Source organism: Schistocerca gregaria, chromosome 2 (assembly GCF_023897955.1).
Source record: "Schistocerca gregaria isolate iqSchGreg1 chromosome 2, iqSchGreg1.2, whole genome shotgun sequence".
Taxonomy (NCBI): Eukaryota; Metazoa; Arthropoda; class Insecta; order Orthoptera; family Acrididae; genus Schistocerca; species Schistocerca gregaria.
In genome coordinates this window covers 384301237-384318571 of record NC_064921.1, presented here as the reverse complement: position 1 = coordinate 384318571, position 17335 = coordinate 384301237, and the positions used below count along the sequence as shown (strand labels likewise).

General features: G+C 41.2%; 1 protein-coding gene across 1 annotated transcript in view; it reads left to right on the top strand.

Moving 5' to 3' along the window:
- The first annotated feature begins 11376 nt into the window (after positions 1-11376).
- The window catches only part of LOC126336160 (bile salt-activated lipase-like), a 42803-nt gene continuing 36844 nt past the window's right edge, over positions 11377-17335 (top strand). Inside the window, exons 1-2 of the mRNA XM_049999652.1 lie at positions 11377-11498; positions 11638-11788. Coding sequence (XP_049855609.1) covers positions 11415-11498; positions 11638-11788 — 235 coding nt within the window. The 5' untranslated portion in view covers positions 11377-11414. The remainder of the gene's footprint in view (positions 11499-11637; positions 11789-17335) is intronic.

Here is a 17335-nt window from a genome sequence, read left to right as displayed (position 1 = left end):
TGCTGCCATTTTTACTATTCGAACCGTGTATGAAGTGAGTGATCGTTCAACACGAAAATTACTCTACTTTGCTTGTTTTCATTCGCTTATGTCGTATGATATTATATTTTGGGGCCACTCTTCCCATAGTAAAAGGATATTTTTGGCTCAGAAACTGGCGACTCAAAAATGGCTCTGAGAACTATTGGACTTACCTTGTGAGGTCATCAGTCCCCTAGAACTTAGAACTACTTAAACCTAACTAACCGAAGGACATAACACACATCCATGCCTGAGGCAAGATTCGAACCTACGGCCGTAGCGGCCGCGCAGTTCCGGACTGAAGCGCCTAGAACCGCTCGGCCACATCGGTCGGCGTTGTAATTGGTCCTCGATATCCTCGATACTGGTGCTGGGATGAAGGTGACATCCCACGTGGTGCCGACACCTGTATTGGGGACAGATATGTGGACCTTGCTGGCCATAGAAGTACCGTGACATCACACGGACGTTTTATATAGAGATGTGTGCCGTATGTGGACAAGCGGTGACCTTATGAAAGCTCCCTGTGACTTGTGCGATCAGAGCTCCCTCACTCACTACCAGCCGTTACCTGGAATAGTACCTGATGCCTGCAGTCCGCCACGAATTCGTCTCCTGTGTCAACTTCTTAATCTCAGAGTAGCAAATGACAACTACGACCTCAATTATTTGAAGACTGTATTCCAATCTCTATTTCCCTTCAAGTTTCTACCCTCTACACCTCCCTCTAGTACCGTGATGGAAACTATTCTCCGATCTCTCAGCTGATTCCCTATCATCCTGTCCATTCTTACTGTCAGCGCTTTCCGGATATTCCGTCCCTCGCCCGTTCTGCGGAGGACCTCTCGACCTAATTTTCAACATTCGTCTGCAGCACTACCACTGAAATGCTTCGATTCTCCTCTGTTCTGGTTTTCCCACAGTCCATGTTTCACCACCTTAAAAGGCTGTACTTTAAATTTACATTCTCAAACATTTCTTCCCTAAATTAAAGGCTATGTTCGACAGTAGTCAGAAATACCATTTTTGCCAGTGCCAATCTGCTTATTACATCCTCCTTGAACCGTCTACCATTTGTTATATTGCTTGTTATATTCTTCCCCAACGTGATTCCCAGTTCTCGCTGTTCTCGTTTCAGCTACTTCTCATTGTTTTCGTCTTTCATCGGTTTAATTCCAGTCAATATTTGTTATCATTAGACGTTCATTTTGTTTAACAGAGCCTACAATTCTTCTTTAATATTACTCACAACAGCAATGGCACCAGCGAATCTTATCATTGATATCTTTTCACCTTGAAGCTTAATGTCACTTTTGAACCTTTCTTTTATTTTCGTCATCGCTTCTTCGATGTATAGATTGGACAGTAGAGGCGATAGTCTACACCCCTGTCTTAGTTCCTTTTTAACACCAGCACTTCATTGTTGCTATTGCACTCTTATTACCCCCTCTTGGGTCTTGTACATATTGTATATTATCCGTCTTTCCCTATAACTTGCATCTACTTTTCTCTGAATTTCGAACACCTTACATTATTTTACATAGTCTAAAAATTTTTCCAGGTCGTCAAATGCTATAAACCAACTTCATTTGTCTGCAGTCTTGCTTCCACTGTCAACCGAAACGTCAGAACTGAACTGTCCCTCTTGTGCTTTTACCCTTCTCGCACTTTAATTCTCTTGCTGTGTTCGGAATTGTGTGAATGATGGGTTTTCGGAAGTTTGATTGTATATCGCCAGTTTCATACGTTCTACACATCGACGTAGTAGCTGTTTTACTACCACTTCTCCCAACGATTTTACAAATTCAGATGGAATGTTATCTATCCCTTCTGAATTGCTTAATCTTAAGTTGACAAAAGCTCTGATTCTAATACTGAATCCAACCTCTTCGCCGTCGACTCCTGTTCTTGCATCGTGGCGCGAGTCAGCCCACCGGCTCCCCCGCCCCCCACTCACAGAGTCCTTCAGTCTGATCTTTCCAACTATCCTGCATTGTACAGCAGAATTACCATTGCCCTCTTAATGTTACCGCATCTGCTTTCAGTTTCACCAAACGTTGTTTTGACTTTCCTGTATGCTGAGTCAGTCCTTCCAACACTGATTTATTTTTCGATTTCTTCACATTTTTACTGCAGCCATTTCGCCTTAGCTTACCTGCATTACCCGTTTATTTCATTCTTAATAGTCTTGTCTTTCTGTATTTCTGAAGTTTTTGCACCTCTTTCTTTCGCCGATCGCACTGAATTACTCGTGTCTTCTGTTAGTCATGTTGTCTACGCAGGTAACTTCCTTATTTTCACGTTGTTCTTTCCATCTTCTGTGATTTCCCTTTTTAGAGATGTCCAAGTCTCTTCAACTGAACTGCATAGTGAGCTATTCATTATCGTAGGATCTATAGCCTCACATAACTTCAAGCGTATCTCCACATTCCTCAGCACTTCCGGAAACCACTTCCTTGAGCGCTGATTCTTCCTGAGTAGTCTCTTAACCTTTAACCTACTCTTCATCATTATTAATTTGTGATTTGGGTCTATATATGCTCGTTCGTACACCTGACAATCAAACATCTGATTTCAGAATCTTCCTGGCCATGATGTAATCTAACTGGTATCTTCCCCTATCTTCCGGCATTTACCATGTATACCTCCTCCCCCTCCTCCTCCTAATGTGATTCGTGAACAGAGTATTCGCTATTATTAGCTGAAGTTTGCTGTAGAAGTCAGACTTGCTCTTCTCTCGTACCTACTACCGAAGTCATATTCTCCTTTAGCCCTTTCATCAACTATTTCCCCTAAACCGGAGTTCCAGTCCCCCATTACCATTAGAATTTCATCTGCCTCTACGTGCGAGCTCTTGTAACAACACTAAATATGAACATCGCAAAAGAATTATCGTGATCTCTCTATCTGTCACAGAAAATTCCAACTCTGATCATTTACATACCCACTGATGATCTTGCATTTTTATGGGCCCATGTCTTTTTTTTTGCTTCACTTTCTTCGTCGGGAATTGTATATTGTGTTCTTATATGACTCAAATATTTGGCTTGAATTCTAAGCAACCTGAATTTTTCGCAGCTGAATTATTGTACGCAGTACGATGTATCATCATTTCAGTTATTAATTTTTTAGATATTTTGTTATTTTTCCGTTAATATGTTTATCATAGAAAAAAGTTTAAGGATTCTTGTATTAGGATTTGGGCTTTGAAGCGATGGTGCACGGATACACCCTATAGACTACAGCTAGCCCTACTAATGTCTTAGGTCATGCATTGCCTATATTAGCCGTCACATTTCGTGCCGGTATAATTAAGTCAACTCCCTCTAGCATCTGAATTGTGCAATCGCAATTGAGTAGGCTTGTCACGTAACGTGATAGAGTAGCGTTGCATCTTATGCGCTGACTATCTGAATCATATAATCGACCCATCAAATTTGTGACATGGAAAGTACTCCCAGCTAATTACCTCATCAGACCGTTATCTGCCATGGATCGAGTTTTTATCATAAGACTATCGCAAGTAAACTGTTAAGTATATACTAAAGCATATTTCTTGATTTTGTGAAGGATGTCAATCGCGATAAGATATTTTGTCGGTGAGAAATCTGATGTTCATAATTTGACCAGTTTTCTTAATGTATTGTGAACATTGCTAACTCTGTAAGAACATGAGATTCGATACACAAACTTACTTCGTGGTAACAGCAAATCTGTGTTTGTTGGCAGTGTGTATATCGGTAAGTTCATTCATTTGTGTAATTCGCGGCATAATTTATTTTGAAATAAAAAAATGTATGGTGTATCAGTGCTTGCAGGCTAGTATTTTAGTATAGTAGACACAGAGAATTTGGGTAGTGTGTAGTATTGAGACTGAAATGTGCACTGATGATTTTAATCTACTGTTGATGATAAATTTCGAACGGAGAATTTCAGTGGTGTCAAAGATTTCGTTGACAGAGATCCAACTTCTTAGACAACTACAGTTTTCGACTTTATGGGAATGTATTTAGCGATTAATGATCAGGACAGCTTGTAGAATATTTTACTAAAAATCCTCCTATGTTCTGTAGTGTCCTTATATACAGCCCACAAAGTAAATTAAAAACACATACTTACCTTACGTGACGACACAGAGAAGGCAATATATGGCTTTCGCAGTTATAATATGTTGTACGTAAGGGTACAGAAACTTATTTATGAAACAGGAGTAAACGAAGACACAGATAAGAATTGTAAACGATTTATTGTGTCCATACTCCATTATCATTTGTGTTTTCCTTTTCGTTTGATGCTGTTTAGATCAACCAAGTCTCTCTAGAGCATACTGCATGTTGGGTGATTCAGTTGTTTTATATTACTTCTTCCATTTGTGAAGGCAGCTGTTATGTTGTTCATATCATCATCTGCGATTTGCTTGTACTGGCCTCCTATTAATTCTGTACAGAATAGCATTGTTAATACATGTTTCATTCACATCAGTGTAACCTCCTGTGAAAACCTCGAGCAACCACCTTCCGCAGCGTGAACGTGCAAGTGGAGAGTCAATGAGGCCCTCCAAGGTACAGATTTCTGTTCCGTGGTCAGTCACGCCGGGTTTCTCGGTTGAGGATCCATGGCGCGAACAGACCGAGCTGGTCCCAAAAAGTCTCGAGGGGCCTACAGATGGTGTCTTTTGTGGCCATGGGAGTACAATAAACCAATCCTGGTGCTTGTTGGAACACGAGCGTACACTGTCAGCTGTGTGGCATCTTGCATTGCCCTTGTGGTAGATGCCATCGTGCCGAGGACAAAACAAACTGCGTGTAGGAATGGACGTGGTCCACAAGATAGACTCAGATGTTTGGTGAGCCATTATGCTTACCAGAATGACGAAATTGCGCTGGAAATGCAACGGAAACATTTCCCAAGTCATAAACTCTCCATCCTCCGGCTGGATCCTGGCGACAATTGTTGCAGGTTTTTTGTTTTCGGTCCGATGGAGCAAGAAACGGAGTTTTCAGGCGCTTCGCGCCATAGGCGCAAACAGCAATCTGCCCATGGAGTATAAAAAGTGATTCATCTGCAAAGGCCATCCGTCGCTACTCAGTGAACGTCCATTTACGATACTGGCATGCAAATTATAGCCCTTGTCGCCGATGAGCAGCAGACAGCATGGGTGTATGTACCAGGCGCCTGCTGCGGAAGCCTGTAGGTAGCAACATTCACTGAAGGCGCGTTGAGGACACTCTTTGATCAACAGTTGCGCGTCTGTTCCTCGTAGACATCTCTACAGCAGTCGTTCACCGCTGACATCTATGGCCCGTGGCACACCACAGTTGCCTCGGCGCCAGTTTTGGATAGCTCCATTTGCCATGTGTAGCATACGTTAACCACGGCGCAACACGAACACTTTACAATCTTAGCCGTTTCGGAGATGCTTCCAGCCTTGGCCATAAAGCCGATGATCGTGTCCTTCGGGACGGCACATAAATCGCTCCGTTTCCCCGTGCCCCGAAAAGCTAGTGTTGCCACCTGGCGCCTGTGAATGGTTATCGATGTTGAAGTAGAACTTAGGCGGCATCTCATTCATATGACTGGATCGTGTGATATTATTACGCAGTATTACTTCAGTTTTGGAAATACGAACGTTGCAAAAGTGTATTTGAACTGTAAGATGCGGTCTCTTCTTAATTGGGAACGAGAAAGCTTAAAAATCTTAACGTTACTCTCAACTGAAGAGTTTCTACAGATTCCGTTTCCACCTTTCATAACTGCTTCACGATGCTAACGGATCGCGTTCCATATGAGCCCGACCATAGTTTACCCTTGATTAAATAGTCCCTTTAAAGTTGTTCCAAGCTGTTTTGTAATACAAGGTATACCTAATTTTTCGTTTGCTTTACTTATTTTCAGCCGGCCACGGTGGCCGAGCGGTTCTAGGCGCTTCAGTCCGGAACCGCGCGACTGCTAAGGTCGCAGGTTCGAATCCTGCCTCGGGCATGGATGTGTGTGATGTCCTTAGGTTGGTTATGTTTAGGTAGTTCTAAGCTCTAGGAGACTCATGACCTCAGATGTTAAGACTCATATTGCTCAGAGCCATTTGAGCCATACTTATTTTCACAGAAATATTCAAGGACTACATAAACAGATTATTGAAGAAAAAGCCACTGTTTGATGGCTATACGAGACACACAAAACCGTTGCATTACCGTAGTGAAAATCGTGACAGAGACAAGAGGCCAATATGATAACGGCTACAGCTGAAGTAAATATCCATACTTACTCGTCCTTTTTCTCAGGTTTTATTTCGTAAATCTAGATTTCGTAGTCTTGAAAGAACTGCGACAGTCGTCCGAACAACTGGGAGCTTATATGCACTGATACTATGAAATAGTGCATTGATAATGGCTAGGCATTGACCGAAATCTAAATTTGCCAAATAAAACCTGCAAAAAAGGGCGACTGATTGCTGCGCTATATCATTTGTAAACCATATCACACTCGCTGAGTGCACCCACGTTCCTAATAGGAGGTAACCTGATGAAATATCTGTAACCGAGAACTCTTCGGTGTAAACGCTTTTACTGAAAATTTTGTCATTTGAGCTTTAGGAAAGTAGTCTGGGGATCAGACACATCTAGATTTAGTTATTTGTGGTAATGACAGTGGCATACTTGAGATTGCCCACAATCGACACTCGTTTGGCGACGAGATAACATTACCCCACTAGTTAGACAACATCATACAACCCAGCTCCAAGATCGTTATCGTCCCTTAATTGTTCCAAGACAACAAACTAGCACAGCGTCTGCCCTTAAGTGAAGACCTTGCACAAATTTCTGTGTAGGACATTACAGTGAACATCAGGGTCTTGAAAGTTTCTCTGAGAATGAAGGTGGGAAGCTAAAGCTGGTAAAATTAAAAGAGTTGTAGGATTCATTGTACACCAGTAAATGCTGAGCAAGGTCGTGAAGGATGGTAAAGATCCACCGCTCTGCAGTATTCGTGCAGGAGACTTGTTATGGAAGCAAAAGGGACTTCATTGCAGATTTAAGTGATGTCAGACGCTAAGTGACGAGCAAAACCTGAATAAAGGCAAAGTGAAAGTAATGATGGCTACGCGAGAAGCGTTCGATGAATTCCAAAGGAAAATATTGCCATCTTATCCGACAAAAATGCTTATCAAGGTTTGGTCTGAGAAAATCAAGAAGTAGATATAAATCACCTTTGCTGTCGGCCAGTGACTACACTGGCTCCGCGATACATTATGATGTAGTGATGGTGGAGGTGCTGTACTGGGTCTTATGAAATTATTTCACAGAGAAAAATCTTCCATTAATCCTCGCACGAACGTTGAAATGGCAAATGTTGTGATAAGCGTTTGTGGAACAGAAATTCGTCAAAACTCTGGACCGCATGAGCCATCTTTAGGACAACATGCTTCTCACCTAGCGGCACTTTATCGTAGGTCGCTAGAGCGACGAAGGGCACCAAGTGCTTGGAAAAAAGGTCAGGTGATTCTTCTTTCGGAGTTAGATCTTTAGGTAGATTCACATAATTTCAGGGTCACAACGCCGCCTTCAATTGGATGGAACATCCTTTACGCCCATGCATTACATCTTTTTTTGAATATACTGCCCAGCACTATTAAAACTAACATGGAATCCGCAAACAGAGATCATATGAAACTGAAATGATTTTCTCCATTTATAAGCGTTAGGGCATCGTAGACAATAGCGCTCAGGCTGTTGGTGTGTTCTTTGACTTCCGTAAGGCAAACGTCCTGCAATGATGTTTTCTTTTGTGGTCTAATTTTACTGGGTGATAATGAATTTTTTTATTAATGGTAAAGAGGGTTTCTAGCTCATTTTCAGCTGTAAATTTCAGGTAAAGTACTTAAAATCCCCAGTCACATGCAGTTTAGGTACGAACTGAAAATTTATGTCGGGTGTTCAAATTATAGCTATTTGATCATTATAATAATGGCAGTATTGTGACTTTATGATGCATTCTGCTACTCTCAGTGCTGCCCGGTCGCTGGTGGTACACCACGTCCTATACTCGGCCATCGCAACGTTCGGGGTCAGAGCGCAAAGACGTCACACTTGATGACGGGGATTAAGAGCCCCAAACCGATCATGATTGAAGTAAACTAAACCTTACAAATGAAGCAGTATATTCAACCTCTTTGTATTTTACCTTTTGCAGGGTGTCTGGAATGTAACTAGCTACGAACGAGAGGAATAGACACATTTACGACGCTAATTTATTGAAATTAAGAGGCATACATTGTTATATATGGATGTGGATGGATACTTTAAAATTCAATGTAGGCGCCTGGGACGTCGACCAGTCGTCTCACACTGTAGGACATGGAATACAGAGTCGTCTGGAGTAAGTGGCATAGTGTAATGCTGATAACATCCCGAAACCGGGCTTCATTTTCTTCTAGTATGCGAGGTTTCATCCGCTACACTTCATATTTTGCCCAGTCCCACAAAAAGAAGTAACATGGCGTCAGGACTGGACTTTTTGCAAGCCACTCATGACGTCCGTGTATTCCCAGACAACATCCAAGAAATTTCTCAGCCGACCACGGACAAACGACATTTTTAAACTGACAAAGTGCGCCACATTGCGTAATAGCAATGTCCTCTATGTTATCGCATGTACATACTGCATACATAACTATTAAGCACCTGAAGGAAGTGTTCCGCATTCATTGTGTTGCGCAGTACAAATGGCCTAGTAATCTTTGTGACAAGTCATTGACATCACACAGTCACTTTTGGAGGAGCCTGCATCTTGTCGATGGTAACTCCAGGATCGTCTTTCGCAAATGAGTCGATTGGCACAATCTCCCACATAGAATAAGGTCTCGTCGGTGCAGAGGGTATAATTAAAGAATTGGGGACGATCTTCGTGCCGCCCCAGCGTCGATTCCCCTTACTCCATTCTGCTATCACCGTCTTCTGGAGTCATCTGTTGTATAATATGAGGTTGCCACGTTCGGTATTTCAGTTCTTTATCCAGAATGTGACACAGCACCTACCTCGTGAGTTCGCTTTGATGTGTTGCCTGCCGTGATGATTTCGAACGGCTGCGTACGAATATTTTCTGCACAGGCGCCACTTTATAATCAGATCGAGACGTGGACTGACGAATTGTTTTTATTGCTTCTTTTGCCGAGCCAGTGACAATTCTGTACTGTCTCTGGACAAATTGTGACTTTAATCTCATCTACAGTGAGTCACCATATCGCCACCAGGACGAAGGAATTACACACTTAATAACGTGCAACCGTCTGTGCTCGTTGTAGAACAGTAAGGCTATCGTTCATCTTTTCAGTTGCTATGTGTAGTTTCTCTCGCCGGCAACCGTCTGTATTGCAGAAAATGTAAAAACAAGCGCTCGCCAACTGGTGAGAGAGCAAGGAAGAGGGAACAAATTCCGAATGTGGAGCGCAGGTCTGTCCAGTCAGCCGGTTGTTTACAGCTGCATCGATGCCAATATAGCAATATGACAGTGGAGTTACGTGACGCTTGTCCACACTGTGATTGCTGAAATCCAAGCCTTGTTTCATGATTTATATGTACACACTGTTTTCATCATGATTCCATCTATATCAAAAGTTCTATAGTCATTTTGTTATACGTAGTTAATTTCCAGACACCCTAGTTAGACAAATTGCATTTATTTCAGACCAAAATAGTTCCAGAGGAAATCTTATGTGCCCCTTTTTTTCTAACTTCTGTGCAAAAATATCCGTCAATACATGACACGTTACATTTATGTTATTGAATTTTATTGAATCTTTGCTTTGTATTGTAGTCATTGTTGAGAATATTACAAGCTGGTCTCTCCAATGCTTAAAATAGTTTTTCACTTCTCTGTTTTCTTTCGTTTCGCTATATGTTTCCATCTATTTCTCGTTTTTCTTCTATTTTGTTACAGGCCAGAGAACATGTAACAGTGGAGACACAAGAAGGCCCGTTGAGGGGTGAGCTGTTAGAAACATACACTGGAAATCCTATGTTCAGGTTTCTAGGTATTCCATATGCAGAACCACCTGTTGGAGATCTCCGATTTCAGGCAAGTTACTCCATCTCTCTAGTTTTTTTCCTATAAGCAACGTGATTACTAGAACTGCGGTTTAAATTCTCGTACAACCTGCTACATTTTGAATACGCGAGGTCTCTCTAAATCAGTTAAAGTAAATGCTAGAGTGGTTCCCTTGAGAAATATACCGCCGTCTTCCCTTTCTATCTTCCTTTAATCCAACCTTGTTCCCTATGTCTAATGACGTGGTCTTCGACGGGGCATTAAACGCTAATCTTCGTTCCTTCGATCTGGTAGAAGAAAGGTTATTTGCTTATTTGCTAGGGAATAGGTGGGACGTAGGACTTGCAAGACGATGAAGAGAGCTTGGTTTCTGAAAGCTGTAGGGAAGTTAAATGATCAATAATTACTAAAAGTGCAATTTCGTTGTTCATTATCTCCAGCGCTTTGGAGATGTTACTGTGGGTTTCTGGGCAGAGGCCAAATTTCGCTGACAGTAACTTGGAACGAATTTCTCTGGGGCAAATTGAGCGCTTTCATATGTTTCCAAGCTGCCGCCCTCTCGGACTGCACCACACGACCGACTGCAGTACATAAACGTTTCAGCCATTATACCTCTCGGCAGGTATTAACGAATAATGCACCAACATTCATAATTAACTGTTCTCTCATAACACATTTCCTCTAATATTCACTTCCATGCTGACGGTACTCGATCCTTTTACTACCTACAAGAGGCAGGATATTCCCAGTACAGACGTAAGATAACTTCGTAGCAACAGCAATAAGCTACGTAACTGAAATGTCACTGACGTGCAGTAATACATATATAGGGACAATATGGAGATTGTGGATGACACAATGTTTATCTCGAACTATCCAAAATGCGCTTCACCTTTAATTTCGTAGAGAAAGAGTATGTTCTTACTACCATGTATGTACGGAGAAAATTTTAATGTGTGCACGATTTACGATGTAGGTAAATTTTAAGGAAACAGTGGATTATATAAAATTTCAGATATTGCGTGAAATACTGTGGCGTCATGATGAACAACTGCCTTTCCACTTCTTGAGAGGTGCTTTTTGAAAGCAATGCCAGTGAATTACGTTGGGTAACGAAAAGATCATTACGTGAACGGTCGACTGTTCGCAACACTCGGCGAAGCATGCAGTTACCGCTTTTAATTGTTGTTACTCAATATCTCATTTCATTATATGAACTATTTGCTGCACTGCCCAGAAACGAAATTCTACATATTTTAACAAATCTAGTAAGTTATATAAATTGATGTAACTTATTATAGCCGCCCGTGAAGAAAGCTGCGTGGTCTGAGGTCCGGGATGCCCTCAGTATGGCGTCTCATTGTCCGCAGCGCAAAAGTGGTTTACCATCTGGCGACGAAGACTGCCTCTATCTGAACGTATATGGCCCTGGAGTATGTATAATATGATAACACATAAAAGAATAGTCCCAGATTCATGGTAAATTCTAAATAAATAATCTGAATGCTATAGCTATCGTGTGTATTCTTGCATTTATGTTCTATACTGTCATTATTGTGTATCCGTTCGCAGACACCATCGCAGAATGCAACAAAGAAGGCTGTTATGGTGTGGATTCATGGTGGATGTTTCACAGAAGGTAGTGGCGAATCCGCGAAACCGAACTACTTTGTGGACAACGATGTAATAGTGGTCAGCATAAACTATCGTCTGGGACTGCTTGGTAATGGTTATCAATATAATTACAGCTCTACACTTCCTTAGACCATATTTATTACAATACTTCGACATAGTTGGGGGTTTCCAGAATCAGGAACCATTCGCTTCATCTTTGTATGCCGGCTGCAAATTCTTACTAATACAAACTAATTTCAATTAGAAGAAAATGGACTAGATTACCAACGCTATGCCTTGAAATCATTTCATATTCTCCATACTTAGCTCTCTATTGCTCCATAAATTGTTTTCATGTGGCGTGGACCGAACACGGGAGCGCGATATTTGTGTTACCGGATTACCATTCCGAAAGAGAGGATCAAGCCAGTAATTTTTATTTACCCTTGGTACCACAACTTCATACATGTCCACTTTGAACGCTTTCAGGCCCTCTGGCTATAATTGTATACATTAACACTTACTGCGTCTTGGCTGCAACGTAAATATTTTTCCCATTGGAAACATGAGGTGCATATTTGTGAATCCAACCTTTTCTTCATGTGCGAGTGCTCCAAGTGTTGGGCATCACTATGACAATATCAGCACGTCAGTGCAGCAGTGTGCAGCAGCTCGTGACCGCCAGAATACACGGATGTGCTTGGTTCGCTATATTTCACCGTCTAACTGAATATTGTTATTTTGCATGTTGATCGTTGAATGATCGTTCTATTATTTATTGCAATAGAAAATATTTTGTAAGTAGTTATTTTAGCCCATAAAATGAAATCAAGGGTGAACAGCATGTTTTGTAAACGGTTACGCATTTTTGTATAAATGTTGCATCTAAAATCATTTAAAAAAATCACCTCAGAGCATGACGGCATAAATTAAAATTTTCCTTCCTCCAGAAAACATTCAGGTCTGAATGTGTTAATACTGGTACCTTTTTGTACAAAAAGTTACTGAGTACTCTGTTAACAGCTACGTGTGTCGAATAGGAATGTGTGTCTCAGGAGTTAAAGTAAATGCTTTTCCTTCAGTCTAACACCATACTATTAGTTCGAACAAGAGATTGAAAGCTGCTCCAAACGTAGACTCAAATACTAATTTGGAAGCCCTTTTTTGCCACTGGGCTAGAATAATAACACTGTTGTGCATTCCGGAAAAAATGTCAATAAACCAACATCTTTTCTTTGCACTTTGTATCATATCTGTGAGAAGACTAAGCGACGTGGATGATAGCTAGTGCAGTATTGTACTGATGAACCGAGCACAATCAACTGGTTTATTATCTAATCCTTTTGTTGGGCAATGTGGAAAGATTGCCGGCTGCTGTGGCCGAGCTATTCTAGACGCTTCAGTCCGTAATCGCGCTGCTGCTACGGTCGCAGGTGCGATTCTTGTCTCGGGCATGGATGTGTGTGATGTCCTTAGGTTAGTTAGGTTTAAGTAGTTCTATGTCTAGGGGACTGATGAGCTCAGCTGTTAAGTCCCATAGTGCTGAGAGCCATTTGAACCATTTTTGTGGAAAGATTTAGAGTTTAATACTGGACTTGAGTACACAAAGTGCAAATCATGAACAGTACTACCTCCCCGACCCCTCCTACTTTACAGGAGCCAATTTTTCCACCATCATGACTCGAAAGAGGTAGTTCCATCTCAAGAGGCATCAAATAACGTGGTTTAGTGACTTCGATTGTGGAAGCTGTAATTCACTTTACACTACTGCATAAGAACTGAGAATTTCAAAATATCATCGACATTTACATTGTTGCTTGCAGTGAAGCTCATGAATGTGAGCTTTGTATCTTATTCCCATACAAATACTCTTTGTTTTAGAAATATAACTAATTAACTGCTGTTCCAGAAGTAAATAATGTGATAGTATTACTGTTTTACTGGCTTCTATTGAAATTATCGGAAATATATTTGCTCACGCTAACTTCCATGAAACACTTAACAGTTTTAACACACGAGCCTTACTATTCCATCACTGCCTCTATGGTGGGCTAGCAAATGAAAAAAATCTCAAAATACCCTCCAGCGTCATTCCCAACTCCGATTTCTCTCGAACAAATTGAAGCTTGCAGCATTTTGGCTTCTAAGGTATCTCTAAAACCATACATTCTAAAAAATTAATCCAGGCTTTTTGCTTCAGTGGTTCATTTCATAAACAGTGTGATGAATTTTTTCCCCGCATTTTGTATGTGAGCCGCTGACTGTAAGAAAAATAAAATTGTTTGCAAAGTGGAGAAAGTATCCGAATGTCTAAACTGTGTAAGATCACTGCCGGTTATTATTCTGCTTTTTCGTCCTTAGTTCTCGCATTTGTCTCTTTATTGCCTGCTACAGTCCATATGTTTCTTTTTCCTGTCAGCATATCCCTCTGTTCTTGACTTGAAATGTTTGTCATAACTGAAAAATGTCATATTACCGCCTTGAGCTGCTGGTAACATAACTTATTTATGCATCGAGTTTCAGTCAGCTGACCATCAGGTTCATAAAAGTATTCACAGAGTTTTGTTAGGTAAAATACAAAATCGTTATCGTCAGGTGATAAATCATGAATAATATAGTATTATCATACCGTAATATAAACTACGTCGCCAATATTAATGCCGATTACGGTCTTAACATTACTGTACACTCCATACCAAAGATCTTATAGACTGTCAACGTAATTTATAACATGATGTGATAACACCTAACTATAACTATTTTATATTTTATATTTCACGTAACAACATATTGCGGATACCTAAATGAGAGTGAAGATGCTCAGGCTACTGAAGCTCGTTGCATAAATAAGTTACGTTACCAGTAGCTCGAGGTTGTGTAAGTGAAGTATTTCACCAGGAACTCAAGGTGGTGCTATGACGTTTCTCAAGTATATAAGGACTGTGGGGCACCACCACCTAAAAAGGTAAATACTACAACTACCAATCTCTCGGCCTCCATTCTCTTCAGGTATTTTTTGCAACCTCTTCCGTTTTCTTCCGACATTTCTTATACTCTGTCTACCTGAATCTTTCCCAGTATCCTCGGTTATGATGGTCTACGTCTAGATGACTTGTTCATAATTTGTAGTGATACACACAAACCTTCCTCATGATTCAGTCTATCTAGTAACAGAAACTGTATTTAAATACTTGCAGTACTTTTTGATATTATTCTTTACATGCAACTAGAAAAATGCAGCAGGGGACTTTAATTTATAATATGTATAGATTCCGATCAAGATCGCAGCTCTCTGGAATTGTGGCTGCTGCTTACTGCTTCTCCCGCCATATACAGTCCGTTCGCTATCTGACCTGCTCGTATCAACCCATCGTTGTCAAGAACTGTCACTCCTAACTCCAGTTAAATATGGAACAGATAAAAATACATATATTATACACTCATCATTACTATTAACAATAAATTGTATACACGTTCCTTCCTTGTTAATTTGTTTATCTATTAGTGAAAACCATTTAGAAATCCATATATTAGCTCGTGAGATTAACTATATGATAGGAACAGAAAACACAGTGGATGTCTTTCATTTTTATAAGGGTAGATGCATCTGGAATGTTCCACTGAATACTCAATTCGGGCTTGTTATCAGAGTTTTTCATGGTCGAGCAAGCCAGCACAAAATCCAGCTTGGGCGGAGCACAGCCTAACTGTAAACGCTACCCGCAGTAGCTGTTCTGGTCGAACATAGCATCCATTCCCGAATCGTAGGTGATGTTTGACTTCGGAAACGATAAATGTGTTTTCATTCGTGCTCGATTCACCCAACACATGCTGCTCATTTTCCTTGTGCGTGTAATAATGCAGCATGAGGAAGCCAATGAAGTAAGTAGTAAAACTGTAACCAATTCGTACACATCGAAGGAACAACAGACTCTAGAAACCGTATAGAATAAATTTCAGTTTGTTTCAGAAAAAAACAAAAGGTCTACTTGGGTACCTTAGTGCATACACTGATCTGCACTATCGTGGTTCCGGTTGGGAGCGATTCATTTAAGGAAACACGGCTGTAAGAAATCCTGTATCGACACAGCTGCTTCAGGAATAACGACAGCACTAAAAAGCACTATAAAAGCAAAGTTTGTTCCAGTGTGTGCTGTGCTTTCTTGTGAAAGTTGCAAAGAACTAGGGTCAGTATATAATTCATTCAGGTGCACTTTATCGAGAGGTCAGCGTTACAGTTCAAAAAAAAATATAGAATTTGACACTTACAGCACACTATATTAACACAGATTGATCTCTTGTGAGTAGTGTATTATTTACAACTCAAGTCGCGGACGTTATCTGACGAGAGTAAATACACACATCAAAAAAAGTGTTGCATCATTTCGGTTCCGAACAACATCACTCTGGTTCACTCTGAGGCGCCTGGACACTTCCCTTATGGAGACCCTTCCTGCCACAAAGTAACAACGCGGACGCGATCGAACTGCGCTATTGACTGTCTAGGCATGGTTGAACTACGGACAGAACGAGCCGCGTACCTCCTTCCCGATGGAATGACTGGAACTGATGGGCTGTCGGACCACCTCCGTCCAATTGGCGCTGCTAACACATGGTTGTTTACATCTTTTGGTTGGCTCTGAGCACTATGGGACTTAACATCTGAGGTCATCAGTCCCCTAGAACTTAGAGCTACTTAAACCTAACTAACCTAAGGACATCACACACATCCATGCCCGAGGCAGGATTCGAACCTGCGACCGTAGCGGTCACGCGGTTCCAGACTGAAGCGCCTAGAACCGCACGGCCACCCTGGCCGGCTTACATCTTTGGGTGGGTTTAGGGAGGAACAGTCAAAGGGAATGTGTCTGCCATAAAATATCCACAGTTAATGTCTATCTTCAGGAGTTGTAGGAACCGGGGTGATGCAAAACTAATTTTGATGTGTATTTTATGAAGGATATAGAAGAGGAGACAACTGATTGGAACATTTCGGTGGAAATGCTGCATAATTTTGTTTTGTATCCGACCATGGTGCCAATAAATCGAAAGCTTAGGAAAATTACAACAGGATTCCTAATGCTGCTCCTTCTCTAATACCACTTAGCCACTTAGCTGGTAGTTTCTTGTTAAATCATTCTGCGAACATCGTAGAAATTTTTGGAAAATTTTGTGGTAAATTCTATGGAACCAAACTACTGAGGTCATCGGTCTCTAGGCTTACACACTACTTAATCATATTAAACTACCTTACGCTAAGTACAACACACACACCCATACCCAAGGCAGGACTCTAACCTCCGACCGGAGGGAGCCGCGCGAACTGTGGCAAGGCGGCTGGACCTCAGGGGGAACATAATGGCAACAATAAATACTGTACGATCGTTCGTTATGTGAAGTTAAGTGGCTCTGCTAATGTTTGGAAACGTCTTAGAACCCAGAGGTCAGCACACGCTGTATCAGCTGGTACACTAAGCTGGATTCCTTACTCGGTATAATGAAGTTGCCGCTTTACGGAAGGAAATGTATTACGCTTATAGTTTACAGAGATACGACTTTGAACTTGCAGGAGAATTGTAAATTTACCAAAATTATTTAGAAAGTGGACAGATAAATTAGAAGGAGAAAAAGTACCTACAATCGCGTTAGCTACTTT